The sequence below is a fragment of the Canis aureus genome, chromosome 26, assembly GCF_053574225.1.
Source record: "Canis aureus isolate CA01 chromosome 26, VMU_Caureus_v.1.0, whole genome shotgun sequence".
NCBI lineage: Eukaryota > Metazoa > Chordata > Mammalia > Carnivora > Canidae > Canis > Canis aureus.
In genome coordinates this window covers 52,560,397-52,586,174 of record NC_135636.1, presented here as the reverse complement: position 1 = coordinate 52,586,174, position 25,778 = coordinate 52,560,397, and the positions used below count along the sequence as shown (strand labels likewise).

Sequence of the window (25,778 nt, the reverse complement as noted above, 5' to 3'; positions counted from 1 at the left end):
CGAGGCACGGCGACGGCAGGGCACACGCTGACGCTTGCTCACTCCAGGACGTACCCGCACACCTACGTACAGGGACACACACACACCCAACACACACGTCCACTCCCGTGTGCACACACGGCACCGTGCTCTCAGCCTTGTGCCCACATACGTGCATTCTCCACGTCTGTGACACACATGCAGCCCAGATACACACGTGCTCACAGGCGTGCAGCCTCCGCCACACACAAGGGTGTGTGCACACGTGTCCATGTGTCTATAGGGAGCCCGTGCGCCTGTTGCGGGCCTCTCCCGGGGTCCCACACCCCTGCCCGCCGGGGCTTCCTCCCCTGCCCGGGGTCCCGCAGACCGGGATGCTGCGGCGTGTGTGCCCCGGAAGCCGGGGCGCTGGCTTCCAGCAGGTCAGGACGGCCGGGGGCAATCCTGGGGCCCGCCCAGCTCCCCCCGCCCCGCGGGACTGAAGGCCTCGTCCCGGGTCAGTGCGCCCCAGCTTGGGTTTGCCGTCCTCGCCTGGACCCTGGGGAGGGTCTCTCTGGCCTGGAGCTGCCCCCATTGGGTGGGGAGCCAGGGTGACCCCGCCGTCCTCACGGGCTAAGGCTAGGGAGCCAGGTGCTCACCGTCCTCCCCAGAGCATCAGCTAGACCTGTGCCGTGCGTGTGCAAAGGTGTGTGCGGTGGTGCACGTGCAATGTAGGTGAGTGTGCGTGCGTGTGCGGACTGAGTGCAGCCTGTGTGCACGACACGTGCCGTGTGGTGTGCGTGTGCGCTCACGTGTGCAAGGCGCAGATGTGTGGGAGAGCAGAGCGGTGTCTGGCCGCCGGGCCGGCCCCGTGTCTCGCCGAGGCTGAGTCCGTCACCAGGCCCCTCCGTCCCCAACCTTCCCCTTCCCTCCCTTTGTGTCCGGAAAACCGCGCACGCGGCGGCGCCCGGGAGCAGGCGGAGTGGCGCTGCTGTCCCGGCCGCGTGCTCCGTCCTCCCCTGCGCCCGTTCGGAGTCCCCCCGCCCCCCCCACTCCCCTTCCGTGCGCTTCACGATGCATTTGCTGGTGTCTCTTTTCTTGTTCACTCGCCAGGATAGATATGATTGTGGGCCCCCCACCCCCTTCAACTCCCCGGCACAAGAAGTACCCCACCAAAGGACCCACGGCCCCTCCGAGAGAGTCACCCCAGTATTCACCTAGGTCAGGATGCCAACCGCGCCCGCCTTGTGTCTGTGGAATGGCCGGCCCCCTTCGCCCCAGGCCACATGACGGCAGCACCTGCCCGGCACCTCCCGACGGGACAGAGCAGCGTCAGGGGGAAGGCCGTGCCCCGTGGGCCCTGGGCGGGCTGCGCGGGGACATCCCCAGGGACGTCTGCCTGGGCTGCTTCCCGGGCGGACGCGGAGGGACACGACCGCAGGGGCAGCTGCGTTCAGAGCCTCGGGGTCCTTGGCCGCGGCGGGGCTGACCTCGGCTGCTCCGTGGACCTGAGCGGGTCCTGCTGCTTCTCTTGCCTTTGAGTGCTGGTGAAGAACAAATAAGAGGTGCCCCCCGGGCACCCGGCAGCGAGCGAGGCCCCAGGGATGCCCCAGACCTTTGGAGCTTTATTCCCAGCCCTCGGGGTTAGCGGCAGGGGCGAGGGCGAGGGCGCGCTGGGTGGCGAGTCAGCAGAAGCAAACTTCGGAGGCTTCCCGCCTCCCTGGGACGATTCAGACGATGGGGGCGACCTGTCCCCCGTGGGCAGGTCCGGTCAGCTGGGGAGAGGGAGCCCCCGGGACAGGGAGGAGGACGAGGGACCCAAGAGCATCGAGAGGCCGCCAGGGATGCCGGCAGCTGGGCCAGCTGGCTGGGGACGGGCCGGTGTGCCTGAGCCCTCCCCGCGTGCCAGGACTTCTGCACGCCGGACATCTCAACCCACGGGCTCTGCCGTGAGAAAGGAGTCCCCGGAGGAGCAGGCCGGCCCAGGAGGCTCGGGCAGTCTGCGGCTCCGCGACGTGCAGCCCGTCCGTGGGCACTGCCGCAGGGGCAGGGGTCGGGTCCCGCAGCCTGCAGAGACCCCGCAGCCAGAGGCCACACTGAGCCACGGCGGAGGGCGGGAGGACAGCGTGGGCTCCGGGGGCCAGACCTGACCCCAGCCTCGGGCCTAGGGCGGGGATGGCACAGGCCCCTGCCAGCGGCAGCTCCAGGCTCCCCGTGGGACCGGCCAGGCAGGTGGCCCGTCATGTGGCAGGGGCGAAGGCGCTGAGCACCCATGCCTGGACTGTGTGGACACTCGGAAACACCAGAGAACCCTTCTCCCTCTCCATCCTCCACCGGCGTCTGCTTGGAGCCCGAGGGTCCCCGCTGCCCCCAGCCGCTCCCGGTCCTTGGTGCATGAGTCCAGCATGCAGCTCCTCGAGCATGAGGCTGTAGCGTGGCTGACGCGGGAGCCCCTCTTCTGCTTCACGCAGCAGCCAGAACAGTCCCCTGAGCCCTGCTCTCCGCCAGAGGCAGACGGGCGGCCCGTGGGTGAGGAAGGAAGCCGAGACGGGGCCCCGGCCAGCTCCCAGGGCGCTTGCCAGGGGTGCCCCCAGGACTCGAGTGTGCTCGGGGCTCGGGGCTCCTGGCCGGACGCAGGCGGGCGCTCCTTGGCCTCAGCCCGGGGGAAGTGCCGCGTGCCCGGCAGGTGTGGCCTGGCTGCCCCAGCGGCTTGCAGGCCGTCGGGGTCCCTGCTTCTGAGTGAGCCCCCCACGTCCCTGTGGGTCTCCGGCTCGGGTGCCAGGAGCCCACACACAACCGTGGCCCCTTCCGAGCCCGTCGGTGGCCCTTCCTGTTCAGCAGGGGGCCGTGCCGTGTCCCCCTCCCAGGTAGAAACCTCCTTTGCCTCTTGTTGCCATTTGTGACCGTGGCCTCCTCTGAGATGAGCTCGGCTGCGTCCCGCATCCCGCACACGCGTCGGCACGGGCACACGCGCACACGCGCACACACTAGACCCCCTGTCTGCCCCCTCTGGTGTGCGTGGCGGTTTCCTGTGTCGGTCTGTGCCCCTCCCCGTCCGGTCTGCATGGAGCCGTGGCCCTCATCATCTGCTTCCGTTCCTGCCGCACACGTGGAATCTGCCCCCCAGACCCCAGTTGGGGGGACCCAGTGGCACATTGTTTAGGAGTAAAGCTCAGGGCTGGGGGCCGGGCGCGGGGGCCGGGAGCTGAGGGGCGAGCGACCCCAGGCCCCTCCACTTTACTCCTTGCTGATGTGCCATCTGCTGGAGTGGGACGGGTGGGGAGCAGGCCCCCGGGTGCAGAGAGCAGGGCGACACCAGGTGCCCCGCGTCCACCTGTCCTGGCACCCCGCTGCCCCCCCCCGTCGTGCCCCCCCTGTCGGCTCTGGGATCAGCCTGGAGCCCGGGTCTGGGGGGCCGTGGCCCGGCCCAGGAGGAGAGGGCTTGGGCCCTGCCGCACCCACCCCAACTCATGCCGGGGGGTGGGTGTCTTCCCGGCAGAGTGGACCAGATCGTGGGGCGCGGCCCGGCCCTAACGGACAAGGACCGCACCAAGGGCCCGGCTGAGGCGGAGCTGCCCGAGGACCCCAGCATGATGGGCCGGCTGGGGAAGGTGGAGAAGCAGGTAGGGGGGCTGGGGCGGCCCGCCCGCTGGTCCTCAGGCTCCGGGGGGGCCTCCGTGTGTCCTCAGGGGTCGGGCACAAGACCCCCGACCCGGGGCTGCACCCGGGAGCCCAGGAGGGACCTGGCTGTTCCTCCAGCCGGAGGGCTCGCCCGCAGGGGTGGAGCCACGTGGACAAAAGGTGGCCCAGAGGCCTGGGGCCAGGGGTGAGGCTCCTGCCTCTGTACCTCTGTGGGGCCAGCCTGCAGTCCCTGCACTCTGGGGGGCAGCCTGGGCCCCCCCACCTCCCAGGTCCCCTTACCTCCCGGGTCCCCCCCACCTCCTGGGAGCAGCCCGGGTCCCCCCACCTCCTGGCCCCCCACCTCCCGGGTCCCCCCCCAGGTCCCCCCACCTCCCAGGTCCCCCCACCTCCCGGCCTCCCGACCTCCTGGGAGCAGCCCGGGTCCCCCTCACCTCCCAGGTCCCCCCATCTCCCGGCCCCTCGACCTCCTGGGAGCAGCAGACCTGGTCCAGCAAGTCCCCTTGCAGGTCTTGTCCATGGAGAAGAAGCTGGATTTCCTGGTGAACATCTACATGCAGCGCATGGGCATCCCCCCCACGGAAACCGAGGCCTACTTTGGGGCCAAGGACCCGGAGCCGGCGCCGCCGTACCACAGCCCCGAGGACAGCCGGGAGCACGGGGACAGGAACGGTTGCATCATCAAGCTCATCCGCTCCAGTTCCGGGGGCCAGAAGAACTTCTCGGCGCCCCCCGCCGGGCCCCCGGCCCAGTGCCCGCCCTCCACCTCGTGGCAGCAGCAGTGCCACCCCCGCCAGGGCCACGGCACCTCGCCCGTGGGGGACCCCGGCTCGCTGGTGCGGATCCCGCCCCCGCCCGCCCACGAGCGGTCGCTGTCTGCCTACGGCGGGGGCCACCGGGCGAGCACGGAGTTCCTGAGGCCCGAGGGTGCCCTGCGGGACAGCGACACGTCCATCTCCATCCCGTCCGTGGACCACGAGGAGCTGGAGCGCTCCTTCAGCGGCTTCAGCATCTCCCAGTCCAAGGAGAACCTGGACGCGCTCAACAGCTGCTACGCGGCCGTCGCGCCCTGCGCCAAAGTCAGGCCCTACATCGCGGAGGGCGAGTCGGACACGGACTCGGACCTGTGCACCCCGTGCGGGCCCCCGCCGCGCTCCGCCACTGGGGAGGGCCCTTTCGGCGACGTGGGCTGGGCCGGGCCCCGGAAGTGAGGGTGCCCGCCGGCCTCTCCCTGACTCTTGGCCTCCAGGTTTGCAGATGGGACTCGGGGCCCTTTCCTCGGAGGGACACGGTGGGGGGCCTGTGCGGCGGCGGCCAGGCGGGGGCTCCCCGGCTCCCGCCCCGAAGGCTGACGAGAGCTTTTTCACCAAGGGGCAGCCGGGCCGGCCGGGCCCGCTCTGAACCGTTGGCCGGGGTGTGAGCAGGGGTGACGGCCGAGAACAGGCCGGGAGGAGGAGGGAGGAGGAGGGAGGAGGACGGAGGAGGACGGAGGAGGAGGGAGGAGGAGGGAGGAGGAGGCGCGGGGCTGGGCCAGGGCTGGGCGGGGGGGCAGCGAGGAGCAGGAGCGGCGGCTCCGGGGCCCGTGGCGGTGGCTGCGGGGCGGACGGCTGGCCTCTCGGGCGAGGCCAGGTTTCGTCCCCGTGTCCCTGCCCTGGCCACCCAGAGAGCTGCCGGTCCGCACCTTCCCCCCGCAGCCTGGGGTCGGAGCCAGTCCCCGGCCGGGGCGCTGGCCTTGGGGGTGAGGCCTCGGGACCTCGCGGCCTTGGCTCGTAGGGGGGGCCTGTGCCATAGCTCCTGGGAGGGGTCCCGGGAGGCTGTGCCCTCTGCTCCCCGCCGGCTGGTCCCAGCCGCCAGGCCACGGACACCCGTGTGCGGGGAGCGTGCTGGGAGGTTGGGGGCACCGCTGGGGCCGGGCGCTGCTCAGGGAGCGGGGGCCAGGCGGGTTGTGGTGACCAGATTCCGCGCTGCCCCTCAGTGGGGGCCCTGCCTCGAGGCCCCTCGCCGACACTGTGACGGGATGTAGAGGGGTCCCAGAGGAGCCCCTCCAGGGTCGCTGGGTGCCCCCTGCGGACTCGAAGCAGCTCTGTCCTGTAGGAAGCCTCTCTGGTCGCCGCTGGGGCTGACCGCCCGCCCCTGCTGCCCCCGGCCGGTCCCTTGCTGTGACTTCCTGGCTCCTAGGGAGTCACAGCCACGCATCCACCTGGGCCTCAGGGAGCAGGAACCCGTCTGTCCCCTGTGTGGCCTGTGGCCCTGGGGACGGCAGCTCTGGACTCTCCCCTCCGGGTCCTCGGCCGTCGCGGTGTGGGGGCATCCGCGGTTGGAGCCCCCAGCCTGGGCACCGGGCGCCCTCTGAGGCAGGGACCAAGTGTGCACTGGGCTACGGGGCAACATCCGCCACACGCTGGGTCCTGGGAGAGCCCGCGGCGACTTGGATGCGACGTGGTCAGTGAGAGTGTGTCGGTCCCTGACGGGTCTTGGGAAGCAGCGTGTGAGGCCCGGTGCCCGGGCATGCGGTCCTGGCGCCCGGAGGTGTTTGGGGGGCGCTGTTGGGCAGGCAGGGGCCGCAGCTGCAGGCTCTGGGCCTGCCCCCCCTTCCAGGACGGCCCGCGTCCGGCCGTGGGCTCCTCCTTGCCTGATGGGCCCCCAGAGGCTGGGCCGGGCCTGTGCTGCCCGAGGGCGGTGCCCGGTCGGAGGCCCCGGGCTCGGAGTGGGAAACCGCTGCTCCCGGCCCCGCAGGGGACGCCCCGTTCCCAGCCTTGGGGGGCAGGCGTGGAAGTCCGTGGCCACGTGGCCTGGGCGGGAGGCTCTCTGGGGCACCCTGGCCGTCCTCACGACGGTGCATGTCCTTCCTGGAGGTGGAGCTGGGCCTCGGGCCTCACCCCCATCCTGGGGAACCTGGGCTGCGGGGCCCCAGGAGGGCATGCGCGGGAGGCCCCTAGCCGAGCACGGCCACACCGGTCACCAGCTCTGGCCAGCCACGCCACCAGCAGCTGTCCCCAGAGAAAGCCGGCTGTCCTGTCCCCACACCCCCTATGCTGTGGGTCCCTGTCCCCGGAGCTGCTGAGCCACCACCAGGAGGGCCCCCCAGGCTGCAGCAGGAGGAACGGGGACCCACGTCCCCAGGGAGGACATGAGGTCTGCACGTGTCTCTGACCCCTTGGAAGGGGGAGGGCGTGTCTCTGGAGGCTGGTTTAGGGGAATGCTCTGGGGAGAGGGTGTCGTCGCTTGGGGTCCTCCGACCCTGGTCTGAGCCGTGTGCGTCCCCCACAGCACCGCGTGTGGCCCGGGGCTCCAGGAGGAGGCTGGTGCTTGCACAAGGAGACCGTGCGCCTTGTTGGGCGTGTGTGACGGCGTGCGGCTCAGGGCCGTGCCACCCTGGGCAGAAGGCTGAGGCTAGAGGGTGCACCGCGCGAGCCCACACTCCCCGGCTCACAGTGCCGCTTGTACGCGTGCAGCACGCACTCACCAGGCACATCCGCTTGCACGCACTCACACACGTATGCACAGTGCCCTCGCACACACGCTCGCCCCCGTGCACACGCACTGCGCCTCCCACCCTCTGTGTGATCTCCGCGGGTCCGCCCCCTTGAAGCCCTGAGGAACTCACAGCTTCGTGTGACAGATGGCACCATGGCTGGGTCCCGGCTGTCCCAGGCTCCTGGGCTGCACCCGCAGAGGGGCCCGGGCCCGCCCAGGGTCCACGTGCCTCCCATCAGCGGGCCCGGCCACCGTCCAGAGCCTCCGGTCGACAGGACGCCGCCACACGGCTCGGGCTGGGCCGGGCAGGTCCTCTGGCTCCTCGGCCACGTGACTCGGGAGCCGCGGCCCCCCCAGGCCTCCTGCAGGATGCGGGGCCCCGGCCTGCCACCTGTCCCCTCCTCGGGGCCGCACGCTGCCAGGGCTGCTCCGTAGAGGCCTGTCTGGGTAGAGCAGGGAGTCGGGACCCGGCCTGTGGCCACCCCGCGCCCCCGGGCCCCCGCCAGCCAGGCGGGCCGGCGTTTCCAACGGGCTGATGCGGTTTACCCGACCTCCTCCTCGCACTAGGCTGGAGCCCCCGGTGGTCGCGGATTCGAACGTTAACAGGAGACCAGGGGGGAGCATCCCTCTGCCGCCCCGCATTCGGGGGGACGTCCCACAAAGCAGGTGCCCCCGCCTGCGCTGAGTGTGGATGCAGCTCGGCCCCGAGATGTTTCTAGATGCTTCCTGGAGCCCAGAGGCGTGCAGGGCCCTGGGAGGCCTTTGTAGAAATGCTGACGTTTGTATCTATTTCGTATTCACCCCAATTGTAAATACTGTACAGAGCAGCGGGCGCAGCCTTTGCCCTGGTGTCACGCTGCCAGGCCAGAGTGACAACCAGGTCCCACCCTCCGACGTCACCAGCCCTGGGAACCCGCGTGGAGTGCGCAGGGACGGCTGCACAGCCACGGGGGGCTTGGGGGCAGCTCGCGCCCCCCGGGTGCGGAGTCCCGAGCAGCAGGTGCGGCCCCGTGACCCCGGTGCCCCCAGAGTCAGACGCTCCCGCCCCTGACGACGCTGTCCTGAGTGGTCCTCGGCTGCCTGGGCGGCGGCGGCGTGGACACACCTGCCCTCTGTGACCCCGGAGCGGATCTTCAGGCCTCCTGCTTGGATGTACCGATGCTGGGTGAGGGGCAGCAGGGCTGCGCGGGGCCCACAGGAAGGGGCCGCCCACCCCTGGCGCCAGGGCACCCTGCGTGGCTGTCCCAGGCCAGCGGCCTTCTGTGCTCCTGCCCCCCTGGGCTCGCTCCCCTGGGCCCGGCCCTGCACTGAGCAGGCTCGATGGCCCCGGGGGCTTCCGGGAGGGCTGGCGTGGGGGGGCTGCCCGTCTCTTCCCTCCAAGGCACCGGGCATCCGGCGGCCCAGGCCAGGCCCCCGGGGAGCGCCGGGAGCGCGCATGGGTGGGGGCCACGGAGGGCGGGACGCGCCGCCTTGCTGGGTGGGGGCGAGGGCAGACCCCCAGAGGTGCTGGGCACAGGCTTCGCACGCGGGCGCGGCGCTCCCTGGGGCTTGGAGGACACCTGCTGGCGGAGGGCGCCGGGGCCCCTGGGCGGGCGGCCGAGCGGGGAGGGGCCTGGGTCCGCGGCTGCCCCCCCCCGCGCCGCTCTGGCCGTTTCACGCTGTCGTTGCCTTAAAGCACGTGACGGACACTCCCCGAGGTCGCCCACGCCCCGCGCCTGCCCCGCCCGCCCAGGACCCCCGATCGCCCGCGGGACCCGCTCGGGACGGACGGATGGATGGAGGGACGCAGCGTGGGCGGCGGCCCGGTCCCCATGCGGCCCCGCCCGGCCCGCCCGCCCGTCGCGCTGTCGCGGGCGCCGCCTGCAGCCCCCTCGCGCCGTTGCCTTGGCTGTCTGCACTTTGTTCATGCTCCAAAGAATACTTCATAATATGCCTTCAGTACTGACGTACTCCCGGGCCGCGCGTGCCCCGCGCCGCAGCCGCCGGGCCTTTCTGTTGTCGTGAATGTGTCACCGCCGCACACTCGACCCTCGACTCGCGCATTGTCCGTTTTCTAGGGATAGACGCCCAGGGAAAGAACTCTAGTTTTCTACGGACCAGCCGAGATGCTAACTTGCTCAACTCACCGTCAGGTTGACACTTGTATTCGAGAACGGGGCCCCGCCCGGGTTTGCCCAGGGGCTTCAGGGGTGGAATCGGGCAGCAGGGACGCATGTGGAAGGTTCTGGAAAGTTCTACTGCCACGGGGACCTGTTTGGATGCCCAGTGGACCTGTGCACTTAGTAAAACACAGTGATTCAACCTGCACGCGGTGTGGCCTCGTTCCTGCTGTTCGCCGTCCCGGGCTCCCCGGGTCCTCTGCTGCCCCGACGAAGGACCGCACCCTGGTGGCCCCGAGCAGCAGGAGGCCGTGCTCGCTCCCCCGGGGCCGGGGCCCGTCGGTCCGTCCCTCAGCAGCCGCGGGCGTCCGGGGAGGGGCCTCTGGCCGGGGCTGCTGACCCCCGGGCCTCCCAGCGGCGCAGAGGGGCCCAGTGCTGGGCGCGGGGCACACAGTGTCCCGCTGGCACCCGCCGGGGGCCCCGTGGCCCTCGCCCCCCCGAGCGTGCCGGAGGCCGGGAGGTCGGGGTGGACACGGCCCGCGGTGTCCGGGTGAGGCCGGCGCAGTCGGGTGTGGGAGGCCGGGCCGGCTCAGTCCGCGTGGCCTGGGGCTCAGCAGCTCACGGGCCCCGAGGGGCAGCGCCCCGGCCTGGACGGGGGCCCACACTCGCCCCCTCAGCGGGGCTCGAGGCTCACGGTCCCCTCGGTCCCCTCGCAGGCTTGGCCACCAGCCAACGGCCTTTGTGACCCAACACTTCTGGAAAGTTCTGGGCTGCGGTGCGGGGTTTGGAGGATCTGACCCGGCTCCGGGTGCAGCCTGGGGTGGGCGGGCTGCCGGCCCTCACCGAGGTCCCCTCTGTGCTGACGAGGGCCCCGGTGTCCCTGCATCCCTGCAGCTCCGGGGCCTGGCGCTGCCCCTCACCCGCCGCCCCCCTACGGTCCCCTCTGACCCCCGCCCAGGCCGCAGGGGAAGGTCGTTCCTGCAGGCGTTTGGTGGTTTCGGGCTGGTTGCTGAGAAATTTGCCTCAGTTTCCCTAGGGTTGTCACCTAGGGTTCGGGTCAGCTTGGCTGTGGCTCGGAGACGCCCTGTGGAGCCATGACTGCCGCAGAGCCGACTCGTTCGCGTGGCCTGGAGTCCGGAGGGAGCCTGTCGGGATTTCCTGCGGCCCTGGGCCTGCCGAGCCGGGGCCCCCACCCTCCTCAGTTCTCTGCTCCCCATGACTTGCTCCCAAAGGGGCTGCTGGAGTCCAGCTGTTCCATCTTCGTTCCAGCCAAGGACAGGGGTGAAGGGGGGCGGGCTGGGCCCCGGGCCCTGGAGATCCAGGCTCGGGAGACACACGCACACACGCAGCTCCCGCTCCCGCCCACCCGCCGGCGCAGTCGTGGTCCGTATGGAGGATCAGAAGCCAGTCATCGCGTGGACGCCGTGTTGGCCCCACAGGACACGGGCTGCCAGGCCGCGGGACGGGTGGGGCGGGGAAGGCGGGGTCCAGGTCCCTCGGCGCCCGGCCCATTCGGCCCCGTGCCCCTGCGTGTCTCTGTACACCCCCCTCCCCACGTGCCCCAGGGCAGGAAACCAGGGACAGCTTGGGGCGCCGGAGTGGAACCGCCCGGCTGAGCTGCCCCCTGGGGTCCCCGCCACGGGTGCCCTGGCGTCAGAGCACGTGCTCCTTGCCCACATCCAGGTGGGGGTGCATCCTGCTGCCTCCGGGGCCCTGGGGTCACCGTGTGGGGGCAGGTGGGGCAGGTGGCAGGGCTGGGCCTGGGATGCGAGCAGAGGGGCACCGACAGGAGCACCAGCGGTCAGTGCCTCACGCACTGCCTGCCCCTCCTGCCCTGGACGACCTCACGGGGACCTGAGACGACCTTGGGGCGACGTCGGCATTCCCGTGTGGCTGGCGAGGTTTCCAGGACGTCTGATGCCCCTAAACCCAACACACACCATCCCGCGTGACCCCAAGTCCACGGGGGCTCCACCACCAGTGGGCCCAGAGTGTCTGAGGGTGTCGTCCCTGGGGGTGGGGCGACCCAGGGGGGTCACGAGGCCTGCAAGAGGGTCAGCGGGGCCGTGGTCAGTGGGGGGACGGGATGTGGTGCAGATGGACACGGGGGGTGCTGGCTCCAGGGGGGCTGCTGGGGGAATGCCAGCTCCTGTGTGTGCCAGTCCCCTGCCCCCTGCCCCCTGTCCCCTGCCCCTGCTCCTGCCCCCTGCCTCCTGCCCCTGCCCCCAGCCCCCTGCCCCCTGCCTCCTGCCCCTGCTCCTGCCCCTGCCTCCTGCCCTTGCCTCCTGCCCCTGCTCCTGCCCCCTGCCTCCTGCCCCTGCTCCTGCCCCTGCCTCCTGCCCCTGCCCCCTGCCTCCTGCCCCTGCTCCCTCTCCCTGCCCCTGCCTCCTGCCTCCTGCCTCCTGCCCCTGCCTCCTGCCCCTGCCCCCAGCCCCCTGCCCCCTGCCCCTGCCCCCAGCCCCCTGCCCCCTGCCTCCACTCCTGCCCCCTGCCCCTGCTCCTGCCCCCTGCCTCCTGCGTCCTGCCCCTGCCTCCTGCCCCTGCCCCTGCTCCTGCCCCCTGCCTCCTGCCCCTGCTCCTTCTCCCTGCCCCTGCCTCCTGCCTCCTGCCCCTGCCTCCTGCCTCCTGCCCCTGCCCCCTGCCCCTGCCCCTGCCCCCAGCCCCCTGCCCCCTGCCTCCACTCCTGCCCCCTGCCTCCTGCCCCTGCCCCTGCTCCTGCCCCCTGCCCCTGCTCCCTCTCCCTGCCCCTGCCTCCTGCCCCTGCCTCCTGCCCCTGCCCCCAGCCCCCTGCCCCCTGCCCCCGCTCCTGCCCCCTGCCCCTGCTCCCTGCCTCCTGCGTCCTGCCCCTGCCTCCTGCCTCCTGCCCCCTGCCCCCTGCCCCCTGCCCCTGCTCCTGCCCCCTGCCTCCTGCCCCTGCTCCCTCTCCCTGCCCCTGCCTCCTGCCTCCTGCCTCCTGCCCCTGCCTCCTGCCCCTGCCCCCAGCCCCCTGCCCCCTGCCCTTGCTCCTGCCCCCTGCCCCTGCTCCTGCCCCCTGCCTCCTGCGTCCTGCCCCTGCCTCCTGCCTCCTGCCCCTGCCCCCTGCCCCCTGCCCCTGCTCCTGCCCCTGCCCCTTGGACACCCCCTGTCACCTTCCTGGGCCTGGAGCCGCCGTGTCCAGAAGCCACTAGGTGGCAGCGCTCACATGGAGGTCGGCCTCCCGCGGAGCCAGAGCCAGGCTGAGGTGCTCAGGGCTGACCCTGCAGCTTCCCACTGGGATTCTAGAACCTTCACCCCCTACAGAGTGAGGGAGGTTAGAGGTCAGACTCGGTAAGCCTCGAAATAAGGCTCGGAGCTCCTGGACGAGGGGTTATTGGGGCCTCTCCCACCTGTGCTCGCGCACACACGTGCATGTGTACGTGTGTGTGAGTGCGTGTGCTCGTGTATGCGGGCCTGTGTGAGTACGTGTGTGCGTGTGAGTCCTTATGCTCGTGTGCATGGTGTGTGTGCGCGTGAATTCGTGTGCGTGTGTGCTCGCACGAGCGTGGGCCACGGGAGGCAGGAGCCGGGACCCCGTGAAGCAGCCCACAGGAGGGGGCCCCGGGGAGGCTGGGTGGTCACAGGCCGGGTCAGGGGCCCTGGTGGCTGCAGCTGAGCCGTGACCCTGGAGCCTGCGACCCAGGGACACGTGACTCCAGAGCCTGGGCCCAGAAGAGGCACCGACCCCGGCTTGCCCCGGCCTCTGCTGACCTGCGCAGAGTGAACCTGAGGTCACACGGTCACCTCTGAAGCTTCCAGAACAGCCCCCTCTGACCTGATGCCCCACAGCAGGAGCCGGTGGGGGCACAGCAGGAGCCGGTGGGGGCCCAGGGAGGACCCGAGGCCAGAGGCGGCAGGTGGGGCCCAGAGCCCAGGGTCTCCTGCAGCCCCCGCAGGGCCTGTTTGGGGGGGGCGGCCGCCAAGCCAGCGGGAGTCTCAGGCAGGACAGAGGGCGGAGGGCCCGGTGCCGCCCAGGGAAACACCCGTTGGTGCCTCGGCCGCACGCGGGAGGCCGCGGAGCACGTGGGCGCAGGCGCCGACCCCGCTGGGTCCCGGGCTGTCCCGCATCCCTCGGCCGCCCGCCCCCCGCCCCCGGGCCCCGGCGCTCCTGCTCCTTCCGCGGCTCCCTGCTGCCGTCGGGGCTGCCAAGTCCCTGCGCTGCCCGCCCGCCCCCCGCCCAAACCCTCCCAGGCCTGCCGGCCGCCCCCTCCCACCCCTGCCCTGCCCCAGGGTCCCTCCCTCGTCCGGACCTGCGTCCTGTGGTGACAGGCGGCCCCTCATTCTTCTTGGGGGGCTCCCCGTCCTGGGCCCGAGGTCCCAAAGGTCCCTGAGCTCGTCCTGGCCCGGCCCGAGCCCCCGGCAGCACCGAGGGCGGGATGTGGGCCCCGCGGGGCCTCAGGAATCAACCCAGCCATCGTCTGGTTTTCTAAGATGCAAAAAAGTAATTGTTTCAAGTTAAACACGGACTGGTTTTAGCTGCGGACGTTGGCCTTTGCTTCTGCGTCCGCCGAGGGAGGAGCGACGCTCGACGCTGGCCCGGGCGTGGGGCTCCCCACACGTCCCTGCGGGGGCGGCCAAGGGCGCCTCCGGGCGAGGGCGACCCCGGGGACCGTCCAGGCCGGCAGCCCGCTGGAGGGGGTGCGCGGCCAGGGAGGCGGCCGGGACGAGGCCCGGAGCTCTGCTCAGGCGCGGCAGTGACCGGCCCCCACGCCCGCAGCCGGCACGTGGGAGGCTCCGGGACCTGCGGGCGCCGTCCGTCCCCCTGCCCAGATGTCAGCCCTGCAGCCCCGTCCCTGCTGGTCCCTCGGCCTCTGTGGCCCTGCACAGTGCGCTGTCCTAGGCGGGTTTGCGCACCCATCATGGCTGCATCGTGGCCACTCGGTCCCCCACGCGCTCCTCAGCACGGAGCCCACAGCCGTGCCCAGGACCTCTCGGCTCCCCCCGGCCCTGGCCCCTCCTGCGTCCTAGACGGGAGATCTCCGGTGATGCAGCCGGGGGTGTCCCGGGCGGCTGGTGGTCCACTGATACCTCCAGTCTTTGCCTCGTGACCCAGCTTGGAGTCTAGCGCAGTGAATTTGGGTCTCGGGTTGGCAACTCTGGTCAGATGGCGCGTTGTCCCCGGCGGCCTCTGTCCTCTGGGTGTGGCCTCGGCCCGAGTCCCCCCGACATCCAGAGCTGCTACTTTCACTGCCCGCTCGGCTCGACATTTGCTTGGAACTGGTTTGTGTTCACCTCCTGCCGGCTGCTGGCACAGGCCCTGGGGCGCCGACCCCGCGGGCAGGCCCGGAGCCGTGGGGCCACCTCCACCGAGACCTCAGCACGGGCCGCCCACCCTGCCCAGGGCAGCCTCCTCCAGGAAGGCCTCCCGCTGGGCCCCGTCAGCAGGTGAGGCCTGACCGCGCCCCGCTCCGTGGTGCCCGCCCCCAGCGTCCGCGGCTCAGGGCTCCCGCTCTCCAGCTGTGCATCCGCTGGCCCTGCCTGGGTGCTGTGCGTGCAGCGGGCGCAGACCGGGTGCCTGCCCGCCCCCCTCGTGCTGAGCGCCAGTGGGAGCTGGAGGCAGAGCCGCGGGGGCCCCCACACCTGCGCTCGCAGATTTGCTCGGTGGGGACCCTCCCGCAGCCTTGCCCCCGACCCCAGGCCTCTGACGGGGCGGCCAGCGGGGAGGGAGGGGCCGCTCAGGAGAGAGGCCCAGGCCAAGCTGCACAGCGGGGCTGGGGGGTGTCCTGCTCCCCAGCACCCTCTCCCCCAGGAGGAGCCCCCACCCCCCGGGGGGACCTGGATCCCAGGCGACCTGCCTGGGGAGGGGGTGGCAGGGCCCACAGGCACCGACGGCAGCCCTGAGGGTGCGGGTGGGATGGGGCTCCGGATCCAGCCAGCGCGGGTGGGGGTCCTGCTGGGGGCCCAGGTAACCCAGCGCCCGCCTTGGGGGCCCAGAGCCCCCCGCAGTGGATCCGCAGAGGCCTCAGTGCCTCGCAGTCTCCCAGCACGGCCCAGGAGGCCCGGATGGGGGGGTGCGTTCCTCCTTCTGCACCTGGAACACCTGCCTTCCGCACTGGCCGAGGGGCACCTGCTCTGGGTGCAGGGCCGGGGCACAGGTGGGCCCCGCGGGGACGGGGTCCACGCCCAGAGGGGACAGGGGCTCCCGCCCATCAGGCATCGGCCTGGACACTGCAGACGCTGTCTCCCTGGGATCTGTGCGGCTGGGGGCCCCGCTCAGCCCCCTGCTCCCGGCCCCGCCCAAGCACGGCTCGACGCAGGTGAGGAGCGAGACGTGTTCACGCAGCCGTGATCCCGTCGGCGGTGCTCGCCCAAGGCCGCAGTGCCCGCTCCGCCGGCAGAGGGGACGCCGCTCGCCCAGGGACGCGGCCGGGTCGGGTGGCTCGAGGCCCCGCGTGCTCCCTGCACTCGCACCCCTAACCCTGCACCCGCGGATGGCGGACGTGGCGGGAGCCGTGGGCCCGAATCTGCACCCCCGCTTCTCCGTGGATGGTCCCAGCATGAAACGTGGGTTTGTAAGTTAAAAACACCAAATAAATCTTCAGTCATCTCACGGCCGAGGAGGGAAAACAGACCAGAAGGACCAGGCCCGCGAGGCCGCCAGCGCCTCAGAGGACCGCGACCACCCCCCACCCCACCCCACCCCCCGCCCCGGGACCGGGCCAGGCCCGGCGCCCCCTCCAGGCCTCAGTCCTTGCTGCTGCGGGTGGTCGCCTCCCGGAGGGGAAGGGGCTGCGGGGCGAGGGCGGGACTCGTCACATTCGGGCAGCAGGAAATGATCTGGTAAATATTTGATGTGCCTCTTAAAATACCTGGGCTGAGGGCAGCCGGGGCGGGGGGAGTCAGCGGTTTAGCGCCGCCTTCGGCCCAGGGCATGGTCCTGGAGACCCGGGATCGAGTCCCGCGTCGGGCTCCCTGCATGGAGCCTGCTTCTCCCTCCGCCTGTGTCTCTGCCTCTCTCTCTGTGTCTCTCATGAATAAATAAATAAAAATATTTTTAAAACTATGTGGGCTGAGAGAGGCCTTGGCCAGTGCGGGGGGGGGGCGGGCAGCTGGGGCCTCAGAGGGGGTGCCTGGGGCTGCAGGACCCTCCCTTGAGAGGAGAGAGAGAAGGGGGCCGGGGGAGGAGAGGCCAGGCCTGGGGGGGCTCCAGCAGCAGAACAATGGGGTGTCTGGGGCCCAGAGCCCTCGCTGTGGAGACTGCCTGCTCTGGGGGCAGGATGGCCGATGGGGATTCTTGGTCCCCCTGCTCCCCGGGGCCAGCAGGGCAGTGCTGCCCTGCTCCTGTGGAGAGGACCTGAGCTGGGGGTATCCTGGAGCCACGGGGGGCCCTGGGGTCACGGGGGGGGGGGGGGCCTGGAGCTAGCAGGGGGCCCTGGGGCCACGAGGGGGAGGAGCCTGGAGCCACGGGGGCCTGGAGCCAGCAGAGGCGGGGGCATGTGCTGCGTCAGGGCCGCCCACCAGCAGCCTGGGCTGGGATCCCGGAGCTTCTGCATCTGCCTTTTCCCTGAGGCCGAGTGTTCAGCGCCTGGAGATGAGGCCCATCTTCCTCCCGTACTTGGACCCGGCTCCTCCTTCCAGCTTGAGCCAAACCAGCAGCGGAGAGCGGACACGACACAGCGCACCCCTTGGAGAGCGGGGAACCCGTGGGAGGTTCCCAGGTCAGCCCCGAAGCCCCACCGCCCCCCCTCAGAAGAGCCGCATCCCACCCTGGCCTTACAGGGAAAAAGGGTCCCTTCCCTCCCTTCCCGGCTCCCCAGGTGCAAAAACAGGAAGGAAGGCAGGGGGCGGGCGGTAAGGAAGAAGGAAGACGGCGCGTGTGGCAGGTGCCACTGGGGTGGGGGCGGAGCGGAGGCTGGGACAGCCTGGCCGTGGGCAGCAGGGCCAGCTGCTTGCTCACTGTCTCTCCGGGGGGAACGTCACGTGCAGATCACCGAAGGCCGGACGCTCCGACGCCCGGGCTCACAAACAGACGCGCACTCGTTCCTTCTTTGACAAATGTCAAGGGTCACTAGGGAAATGACGCTGACCCGACCCCAAGATTCAAATGAGTTTGCACTTTGCTCAGGGTGACCCAGGAATATGACAGGCCACATCCAGCTGCCCACCCGTCCGTCTGCTCCTGCCTTAACCTCCCTCAGGCGACTGCAGGGGCCCTCGGGAGGGAACCCGCCCCGCGGCCATAGCGAGCGTACCCCAGCTGCCCCCTCACGACAGTGGGGCTGAGTATAGAGTAAGTGGACTGGTCAGGACGGGAGGGGCCGTGCAGGGGTGACCCGACCGTCTGCCCTGTCCCGGCCCCACAGGCAGCTGGGCCCCGTCCCCCAAGGCCCCCCGTGACCCGCCCCTGCCCTCTCTGCCCTCCTGCACAGCCTTCGCCATCCTCCCTGTGCTGCCTACAGGTCAGCCCCCTGGTCCCTCGTCCCTCTCTGGGTGACTCCGGGGCTGCTCCCCTGCGTCAGATGGGGTCACACCGAGGACAGCGCCCCCCAGCAGGAGCGGGGACATCAGCGCCCCCCCACCCCAGCCAGGACCTGGAAGTCCTCCTGTCCCCGCGGCAAGTGGCCCAATGTTGGTGGAGGCACTTCCGGGAGTGACAGAAGAGGAAGAGGAAGAGGAAGAGGAAAAGGAAGAGGAAGAGCCTGAGCGTCCTGAGGGACTCAGGCCCACTTGGACTCAGGCATCCCGGCCACGTCTGGGGGCTGAGAACCTCGCCTCAGAAATGATGCTCCTACTACTGGGAGCTGCAACGGGGCCCCTGCGGGTCTGAAAGGACCGTCGCTGTGCACTGTCCCCGGGAGGGACCACCCAGGTGCCTGCGGAGGGGCCGCTGTGCTTGCAGCGTTCAGTACTGGGTGCTTGGTACTAGGTCCTTGGTCCTCAGTACTGGGTCCTCAGTGCTCAGCACTCAGTGCTTGGTACTCAGACCTTAGTGCCCAGTACTCAGTCTTTGGTACCCGGTCTTTGGTCCTCAGTACTTGGTACTGGGTCCTCAGTCCTTGGTGCTTGGTCCTCAGTCCTCTGTGCTCAGTACCCAGGCCTCAGTGTTTGGTGCTCAGCAGTCAGTGCTCAGTGCTTGGTACTCAGTCCTCAGTGCTCCGCGCTCAGTGCTCGTGTGGGGAAGCGCAGGGGCTGGAGCAGGGCTGTGTGCAGCACACCTGGGGCGGCCCCTGTAGACACCTGCTCCCAGAACAAATGAGGTCATGCGCAGGGGAAGGCAGGAGACACGCGGCGCCCTTGCTCCGGCCCACCCCTGGGAGGCTGCCCGCTGCCCCTGTGTGATCCAGATGGGGAACCGCGGGTTGCCGTGGAAACACGCACTGTGGGTGGGACGGGCCCAGAGGGCCTGGGGTGGGGAGCGTGGGCTATGGGTGGCGGGGGCCGGGCCGTGTGACCTCCCGGGGGGACACGCCGCTAGTGACCTGGGTCATGGGGCCCTGAGCCACTGCCTGCTCACAGCTGCTGCACAGAGCCCCCTGGTGGGGCTCCCGCCGCGGGCTGTGGCCGGGGGGGCTGCGGCCTCTATGCGCCCCTGCTCCTCCATGGGGGGCCCAACCCCAAGCTCGGTGCGCCCTGCCGCCTCGGGCCTCCGCGGGCCACAAGCACCTGCTCCGGGCGTGGGGTGGGCCGTGATTCCGCGCATCCCACATTCAGGCCTGGGGGGGACAGGAGGGCAGGGGTCTTGCCCCATGGCGGCCTGGGCCACAGGGACCGCGGGCCGGGAAATGCCTGCCTGTGGGGCGGCCCAGATGGCCTGCGGGTGAATGGCTGGCGCCCCTCCAGCCGGGCCCCCCTGCGTGACCGCGTCATGGCCTGAGGGCACCAGCAGGGGCCGTGTGCTGGGGTGGGGGCTGGGACCCGGCACAGACACCCCAGGCCCAGTTGAGGGCACCCAGCGCGGGCCGCAGCCTCCACCGGGTCCCAGCTTTCTCTGCCTTCCCTCTTCCCGGCAAAGCCCTTCTGGGGTCCCCTGGGCCGAGCTCAGGGCTCCCGGGGCCCTGGGGGGGGTTGCCCAAGGCTGTTAGGCATGACTGAGGCCCATTCCCGGCTTCCCCACCCGCAGCACCTCTCCTGACCCACCTTCCCCTAAATCATCGGCCTTGTGGTGCAAAGGGCCTGGGTGTCTCGGGAGGCCTGGGTGGGCCAGGTGGCCCCGGGGCGCCCCCTCGGCGGGGTGCGGGCCGCTGGGGCTCACGGGCGGTGGCTGATCCTTGCCCGAAGGTGTGGTGTCCCGAGGTACCGGGCGTCAGGGAGGGTTGGGGTGGTGAGGGCACAGCTGGAGGGGCCTGGAGGCGGGGAGGCAGCGGCCACCCCCGAGCCCCGGGCCAGACCCAGGTGCTCCCTGGCTGAGGCTCCGTGGTGTCCCCCACCCGCCTGGCCCGTCACGCTTGGCGGGAGTCAGCTGGCGCCGGGCTCGGGGCCACTCTCAGACCTTAGTCCTGAAAGACGGGCGCTTGTCAACTGTGCCCCTGCCAGGCAGGGCGGGGTGGGCGCTGGGTCTGGCTCACAAAAGGGGGGACAGCAAGGGGGGTCTTTGTGGGGGCCTGAGGCTGCCTGTGCCGTGAGCGCAGGACACGGGGGGGCCGCGAGCCGAGGCTGGTCAGCTGGAGGAACAGACGGGGCAGGACGCAGCTCCTTGGCGGCTGCACCTGTCCACCTGCCGGCCAGGCTTTGGGGGAAGGACTCAGGGGCCCCAACAGCTAGTGCTGGTCACGCAGGGCAGCTGTGGCCCCGCGTGGGGTTGAAGGCTGCAGGGCATGTCTGCGCTGGGGGGTCAGGGAGCTGGGCCGATCCTGGGGGGCGGGGGCGGCTGCGCTGCGTGCCCACCTTCTGGGGCAGACGTGCCCCTCTCAGCTGGCGGGGGGGGCGCCCAGGGCCGGGAGGGGAGCTGGAGGGGGCCATCGGCCGGTGGGGTCGGAGCACTCCAGGCTCATGTCCCCATGGCCTTGCCTCTCCTGGTCACTCTGTGAAGCCGACCTTCCAGGAGGACAACAGACTTGTCACGCGGGGGAAGGGAAGGTTGCCGGGTAAGGTCCCCAACTCAAGGTGGGGGTGGCGGCGGCCCCGGGGTACGCTTCCTGGGACGGAAGGGCCCAGCCCCAAGGCGGCGCCCTGCGGCCTCCCGGAACGCGGCAGCCACTGCCCACCGAGACCCACGGAGGCCACGGCCTCGCCATCCGCCGGCATCACCCCAGCCAGTGGGCATCAGGCGCCCGCAGGCCTGGGCCACCCGGCGTGTGCTCAGAAAAGGCCAGGGGCGGGGGGCGGGGTGCGGGGGGCGCCCGGGCCCACCCAGGTTCCCTCCGCCTGCTGCCCCAGCTGCTGGGCTCACCGCCCCCCTCCCCGTGGTCGCACATCCACCCTCCCGCACAGCCCAGAGCCCCCCAGACCGACACCCAGCCTGCGGCAGGCACTCTGGGGACACCTGCACACAGAGGGGAGCCAGGCTCCTCAGCGGCCACCCTCCTCCTGCGTGTATCGCAGCCCCGGCCCCCGTGCCCGGGTGTCTGCCCTGAGCTGATGGCTGATGGAGCGACACCAGTCCCGCTCGGGGAAACGCCATCCCGGATGCGGTGGGCCGGGGGGGACATGTGCCACCCTCCGCAGCTGCCACAGCCAGATCTGTGTCTCCAGCGTCGGGGCCGCGCGTCTAAACTCTGCCAACCGACGTCAGGGCGATTTTCTCCACCCAGGACCGGGACGGGGGCCAGGGTCTCCCTGGGAGCAGGCCAGGGACGCGGCAAGTGCTTCGGAGAGGCGACGAGTCGGAGCAGGGTGCTGGCCCGGGACAGTCCAAGGGGCCTGACCGCCCGGGTGCGGGGACTGGAGCCACAGAAGCCGGCCTCCTGGCGTGATTAGGAAGACGTGAATATTCATGAGCGGCGGGCGGCCCTGCCCAGGTGGCTGGGGGGGCGCTGGCACCGCGGCCTTGGCTCCGTCTCCTGGTTCTTGGAGCGCGAGGAGCTATTTGCAGACGCGTCTCTGTCAACAGGAAGCAAAGCTGGATTTACGAGCTCTCCTGAGCGGTGGACTCCGCACAGCTCAGGGCGACGGCGGGCGGGGTGTCGAGGAGCAGTGATGCTGGAGGTGGCCAGGGGACCTCAGCTTCGTCACCACGGGAGCCGCAGAACAACCGTGTGGCCTCCGTCTGGTACGACGAGTGTTAGAATATGCCAGAAATCAAAGTACTCCCCGCTGCCAATAAGCTCCGCTTCCTTCCCCCTCCCGCTCCCCAGATGATGCCAGGGATGAGCTCAGAACCTCGGAGGCGGGTGGAGTGGGGCTCCCGGGCGGTGACAGGTCCCGCGAACGTGTCCTGCGGGGCCCTCGTCAATATGCTACTTGGTCAGGACCTAGTCAACGGCTCCGTCTCCTTCCGTGGGCACCTTCGGCGGCCCTGGCTCCTGGGCCCCTGCGTGGAGGCCTCTCTTCCAGAAAGGGACTGGGGGCTCCCTCGCTGGGTCCGCGTGCCGGGGCCACACAGGGAGACGCGGGGCCCCGGGAACCCGCCTGGGGCACCTCAACCACCGGAGCGCTCCTCTTTTTTTTTTTTTTTTTTGACATCTTATTATTTATGTTTCTAGCTCTGTTGAGCTATAATCAATGTATAACCTTGTGTCAGTTCGAGGCGTACAAAGTGTTGGTCCGTTGTCCGATGCACTTTAAGACGTAAGCTCTGCGCCCAACGTGGGGCTTGACGTCATGATCCTGAGAAGAATCGGGCGCTCCGCGGACTGAGCCAGCCGCCGCCTCTCGGGCTCTCCTCTTGCTCTCCCCGGAGCCCGGGGATCCTCGGGTGGGCTTCCTCCCCGAAGCCCTGGGGCCCAGAGGTGCCAGGTCCCACTTCATCCACCTGCCCCCCCCAGCAGAGCTCCAGCCCAGGGTGAGATGAGAGGCGCGTGTACCCCGGGTGGCCCACGGAGGGGAGCAGGGGAGCGCAGGGGGCAGCAGCTCCACCTCAGGGGGACAGGGGGATGGCGTCCCGGTGTGACACTCCTCCCATGTCTCAGGCACCAGCCGTAGGGGGACTGAGGAGGACAGGACTGCAGAGGACAGACCCTGCACCCCCCCCCACCCTCGCAGCACTTCCACAGGAATGTGCTGACTTGCAAATCCAGTCACCTCTGCTCTGGGGGTCACCGTGTGTGCGGAGCCCAGTGCCCATCCCCGAGGCTGGGAAGGGCAGCGCGTGCCGGGTTTGGGCGGGCTGCGATGGGGGCCGCCTTCCCTGCTCGAGGGCCGGCAGGGCGGGCGGAGGCGGGGGTGGGGTGGGGGGGTGGGGGGGGGCTGGCCTGTGGCCTCCTCCGGGCCTGTAGCCTGCCGGCCTTGCATCCATGCGGGGCTCCTCTGCGGGCCGTGGCCTGGGGCCCCTCTGCCCATCTCTGCAGCCCACTGTTTGCACCGCCAGGGCCGGGGCGCCGCACCACTGTCTTTTCTGGCCTGTTTGTGGGAACTCAGGCTCCTCGGGACTGGCCCACAGCGTCTGTCGCAGGATCCAGCCTGGCCCACAGGCCGCCAGACTGTGGGGCTCCCCAAGGGGCCTGAGATGGTGACAGGGCAGCAGGTGTCAGCGTGGGGGCTCCTCAGGGCCATTGTCCTGGGACGGCCGCACTGACGCCCCTGCCCCGTGTCCACTGCAACAGGGAGCTTTCTGACATCCCTGCTCAGAGCTGGGGAGGCAAGGGCTGCACCCCCATGTTGTGGGCAGGAGGCTGAGCTGGGGGTGGCCTTGCCCTCGCTCCTCTCCTGGGCTGGGGGGGCGGGCAGGCTGGGGCCTGGGCCTCAGTCTCCTGACTTGGGGCCCCATGGCTCACCCATGCCTCTCCAAAGGTGGGGCCCGGGACGTGCCCAGGGGCAGAGGTGACAAGCCGGGGAGGGCCTCGGCGCTGTCTCCGACCTGCAGGTAGCAGAGCCCTCCTCCGGTGCCAGGGCCAGTGGGAGCCTGCACGAGGCCTCGTCTCCCCTCCCTGGCAGGTGGGGCCAGTGTTTGAGGATCAAGTCCCAGTTTCCAGCTTCAGGGCATGCTTCTCCCTCCCTTGGAGGCCCTGGGGCTGCTCAGTGGGGCTTTGTGGGCGTGCCCACGCCCCTGGGGCAGGATGCACCGATGGCCTGGCCCCTCCTCTAGGAGCTCCCTGGCCCCTCCTCTAGGAGCTCCCCGCAGCCACTTGCCCCAGGGTCTCAGGGTTTGGTGGGGGAGAGGGACGCCCACAGCCAGGGGTTTGGGGCTGCCTGTGGATCAGCAGAGTTGGGCTAGCCCAGACCCCACGCACCACTGTGCCCTCAGGAGGGGGGCCCCCACACGGTGCTGACATCAGGGCTGCTGGGCTCAGGGCCTCTCCGTGCGCGGATGTGGTGTGTCCATCGGCCCGGAAGGGGCCAGGCCTCGGGGGTCTCAGGCCCAGGCTGGGCTCCATCTGAAACTGCGGAAGTCTCTTCTCTGCCCCGTGCCGGGTCAGGGGCCGAGAGAGGGCAAGATGACCAGGAGGGGAGGGAGACGGGGGAGGCTCTGTGGGGAGGACCTAGGGTTCTCCGGAAGGGCCACGGCGTCTCCCACCGGCTCTGCTCTCCCTCTGCACGCAGAGCCAGCCAGCCTGTGAGCAGCCTGCCCCCTCCCCTAGGACCCCCTCCTTCCAGGAACGCGGCTTGGATCCTCCTGGATGTCCACATCCGCCCCGAAGGCTCACGCGAGGAACCAGCAGGCGGCCAGCTGGCCGGGACAAAGGGCGCCGACAGCCATCAGGATGCAATTCTTCACACGGTGCTGGACTCGCTCCTTGTCCCAAAGTCTGCTCCGGGTCTGCAGCCAGAGGGCTCGGTGTGTCTGCCAGCACGAGGGGCGGGCGTGCGTCCAGGGGCCTGTTGTCTGGTGTCGTCTGGTCCTGGGTTAGGCCCCTGGACAGAGCCCTGGTGGGGTCCTCGGCCCCTGCGTTGGGCGCGAAGCTGCTGGGTGGCTCTGCAGCCCCTGGGGCTGGGGGCAGGGGGCAGGGCCCACAGGGCTAAGGTGCAGCTCTGGATCGTGCTGCCCGCGGCCTGGCCCGAGAGCTCCGTGGTTGGGCTCTGAAGGCCCTTGGGGTGCGACCCCATGTGCTGCCCCTCGGCGGCCGACACAGAGATCCTCCTCCTGAGAAAGAAGAGCCATTTAGCGGCCATTCCGTGGTGGCCCAATTCAGCAGCTGCTGCACCCTAAGCCGGGTCCCAAGTGGCCAGCTGGCCCCGGTCTCCATCCTCGCACTGAGCCGCGGGGTTGGGGACTGTTCCTGTTCCCAGTGAGCAGCTGGGGAGACAGGCCCCGGGAGGCATCGGCTGCGGCCCGCCCGGGAGCCCAGGGTCACCGCCGGCCGCACAACCCCAGTCCCCTGGCTCTGCGCCTCTCGCTGGAGCTGGAGCCTCCTCGGGGTGTGTCATAGACAATCGGCGGCTTAGCAGAGCGGCAGGCGGCGCTGGGGCGGGGGTGGGGGGGGTGGGGGGGGGCGGGGCGGCCACCCGGGAGGCCAGCCGGCCGCAGATCAATTCTCCGTCTAAGCAGACCCCGCAGAGGGGGGCGAGCCCGGGTGCAGGCGGCGGGCTCGGGCGCTCCTGAAGGTCGGGCGCGGGCTGGTCCGGGAGGGCCCGGCCCGCCTTCCTCTGGCACCGCCCCCTCCTCTCCCCGGGGAGCATCCGGGGGTCTTTCAACAGCGACCCCCTCCCCCTCCCCTCCCCTCCCCTCCCCCTCCGCCCGCCTGCGTGGCCTTCAGGGACCCGCGAGGAGCTCTCCGCAAGGGGTGGGGGGGCGAGGCCGGGAGGGGGCGAGGCCGGGAGGGGGCGTGGCCACGGGGCGGGGCGGGGCCGGGAGCTGTCCGCGGTGCTGAGAGCCGGGAGCACGCGGCCGGCGGGGAGGTGGGCGGGGGAGCCTCCCGGCCCAGAGGACTCGGCTCCGCGGGTGGTGGGCGTGGCGGGGGTGGACACGGCTCCCCTCAAGGCCTCGCTGGCGGTGTGCGCTGGGCCAGGGCTCCTGCTGAGGGGCTCCAGCTCAAGGCCCCAGGGGGAGGGCAGCCAGCGCCAGCCGGGGCCCTGGTGGGGCCGCTCCACGATGCATCACCGGGAGGGGCCGGCTGGGAGGAGAGCTTCAAGGGCAGCCAGGGGGCAGGCACGACCCCCGACCTGAGGGCGGGGGGCCTTGCCAGGCCCAGTGAGAGCCACTAAATCCTGATTCACTCCTGTCCCCCTCCTGATGGATGACAGGGAATCAATGAGGTGAAAGGGGTCCCCCATTCCCAGCGTCCTTGCTCCTGCCTGACCACTCCTCCCTCCAGGCAGATGTCACCTGCCCGTGAGCCCAGGACCAACCCCAAACACCTAAATCCTCTCAGCCTGAGTGTATAGGGGCCAGGCCACAGTGGGGTCGATGGGAGGCGCAACTGGGGCCCACTCTGGGCCTGGCTTTCCTTATGCCTTTTGATAGGTATCCATCCACCCATCCACCACCCATCCTCCACCCTCCACCCACCTACCATCCACCCCCCACCATCCACTCTCCACCCACCCTCCACCATCCACCCATCCATTCATCCTTGCATTTAACATGTTTACCCAGACTGTACTAAAAGCCAGACA

General features: G+C 70.6%; 1 protein-coding gene across 26 annotated transcripts in view; it reads left to right on the top strand.

Annotated features, from left to right (window-relative positions):
* The window catches only part of KCNQ2 (potassium voltage-gated channel subfamily Q member 2), a 45,165-nt gene extending 35,784 nt beyond the window's left edge, over nucleotides 1-9,381 (top strand). For 18 of the 26 annotated variants that reach the window (XM_077873909.1, XM_077873908.1, XM_077873907.1 and 15 more), the window contains 3 exons: nucleotides 1,072-1,179; nucleotides 3,458-3,581; nucleotides 4,107-9,381. In XM_077873909.1, coding sequence (XP_077730035.1) covers nucleotides 1,072-1,179; nucleotides 3,458-3,581; nucleotides 4,107-4,808 — 934 coding nt within the window. In that variant the 3' untranslated portion in view covers nucleotides 4,809-9,381. The remainder of the gene's footprint in view (nucleotides 1-1,071; nucleotides 1,180-3,457; nucleotides 3,582-4,106) is intronic. The other 8 variants (XM_077873930.1, XM_077873929.1, XM_077873932.1 and 5 more) reach the window with 1 other exon arrangement.
* The last annotated feature ends 16,397 nt before the right edge of the window (nucleotides 9,382-25,778 follow it).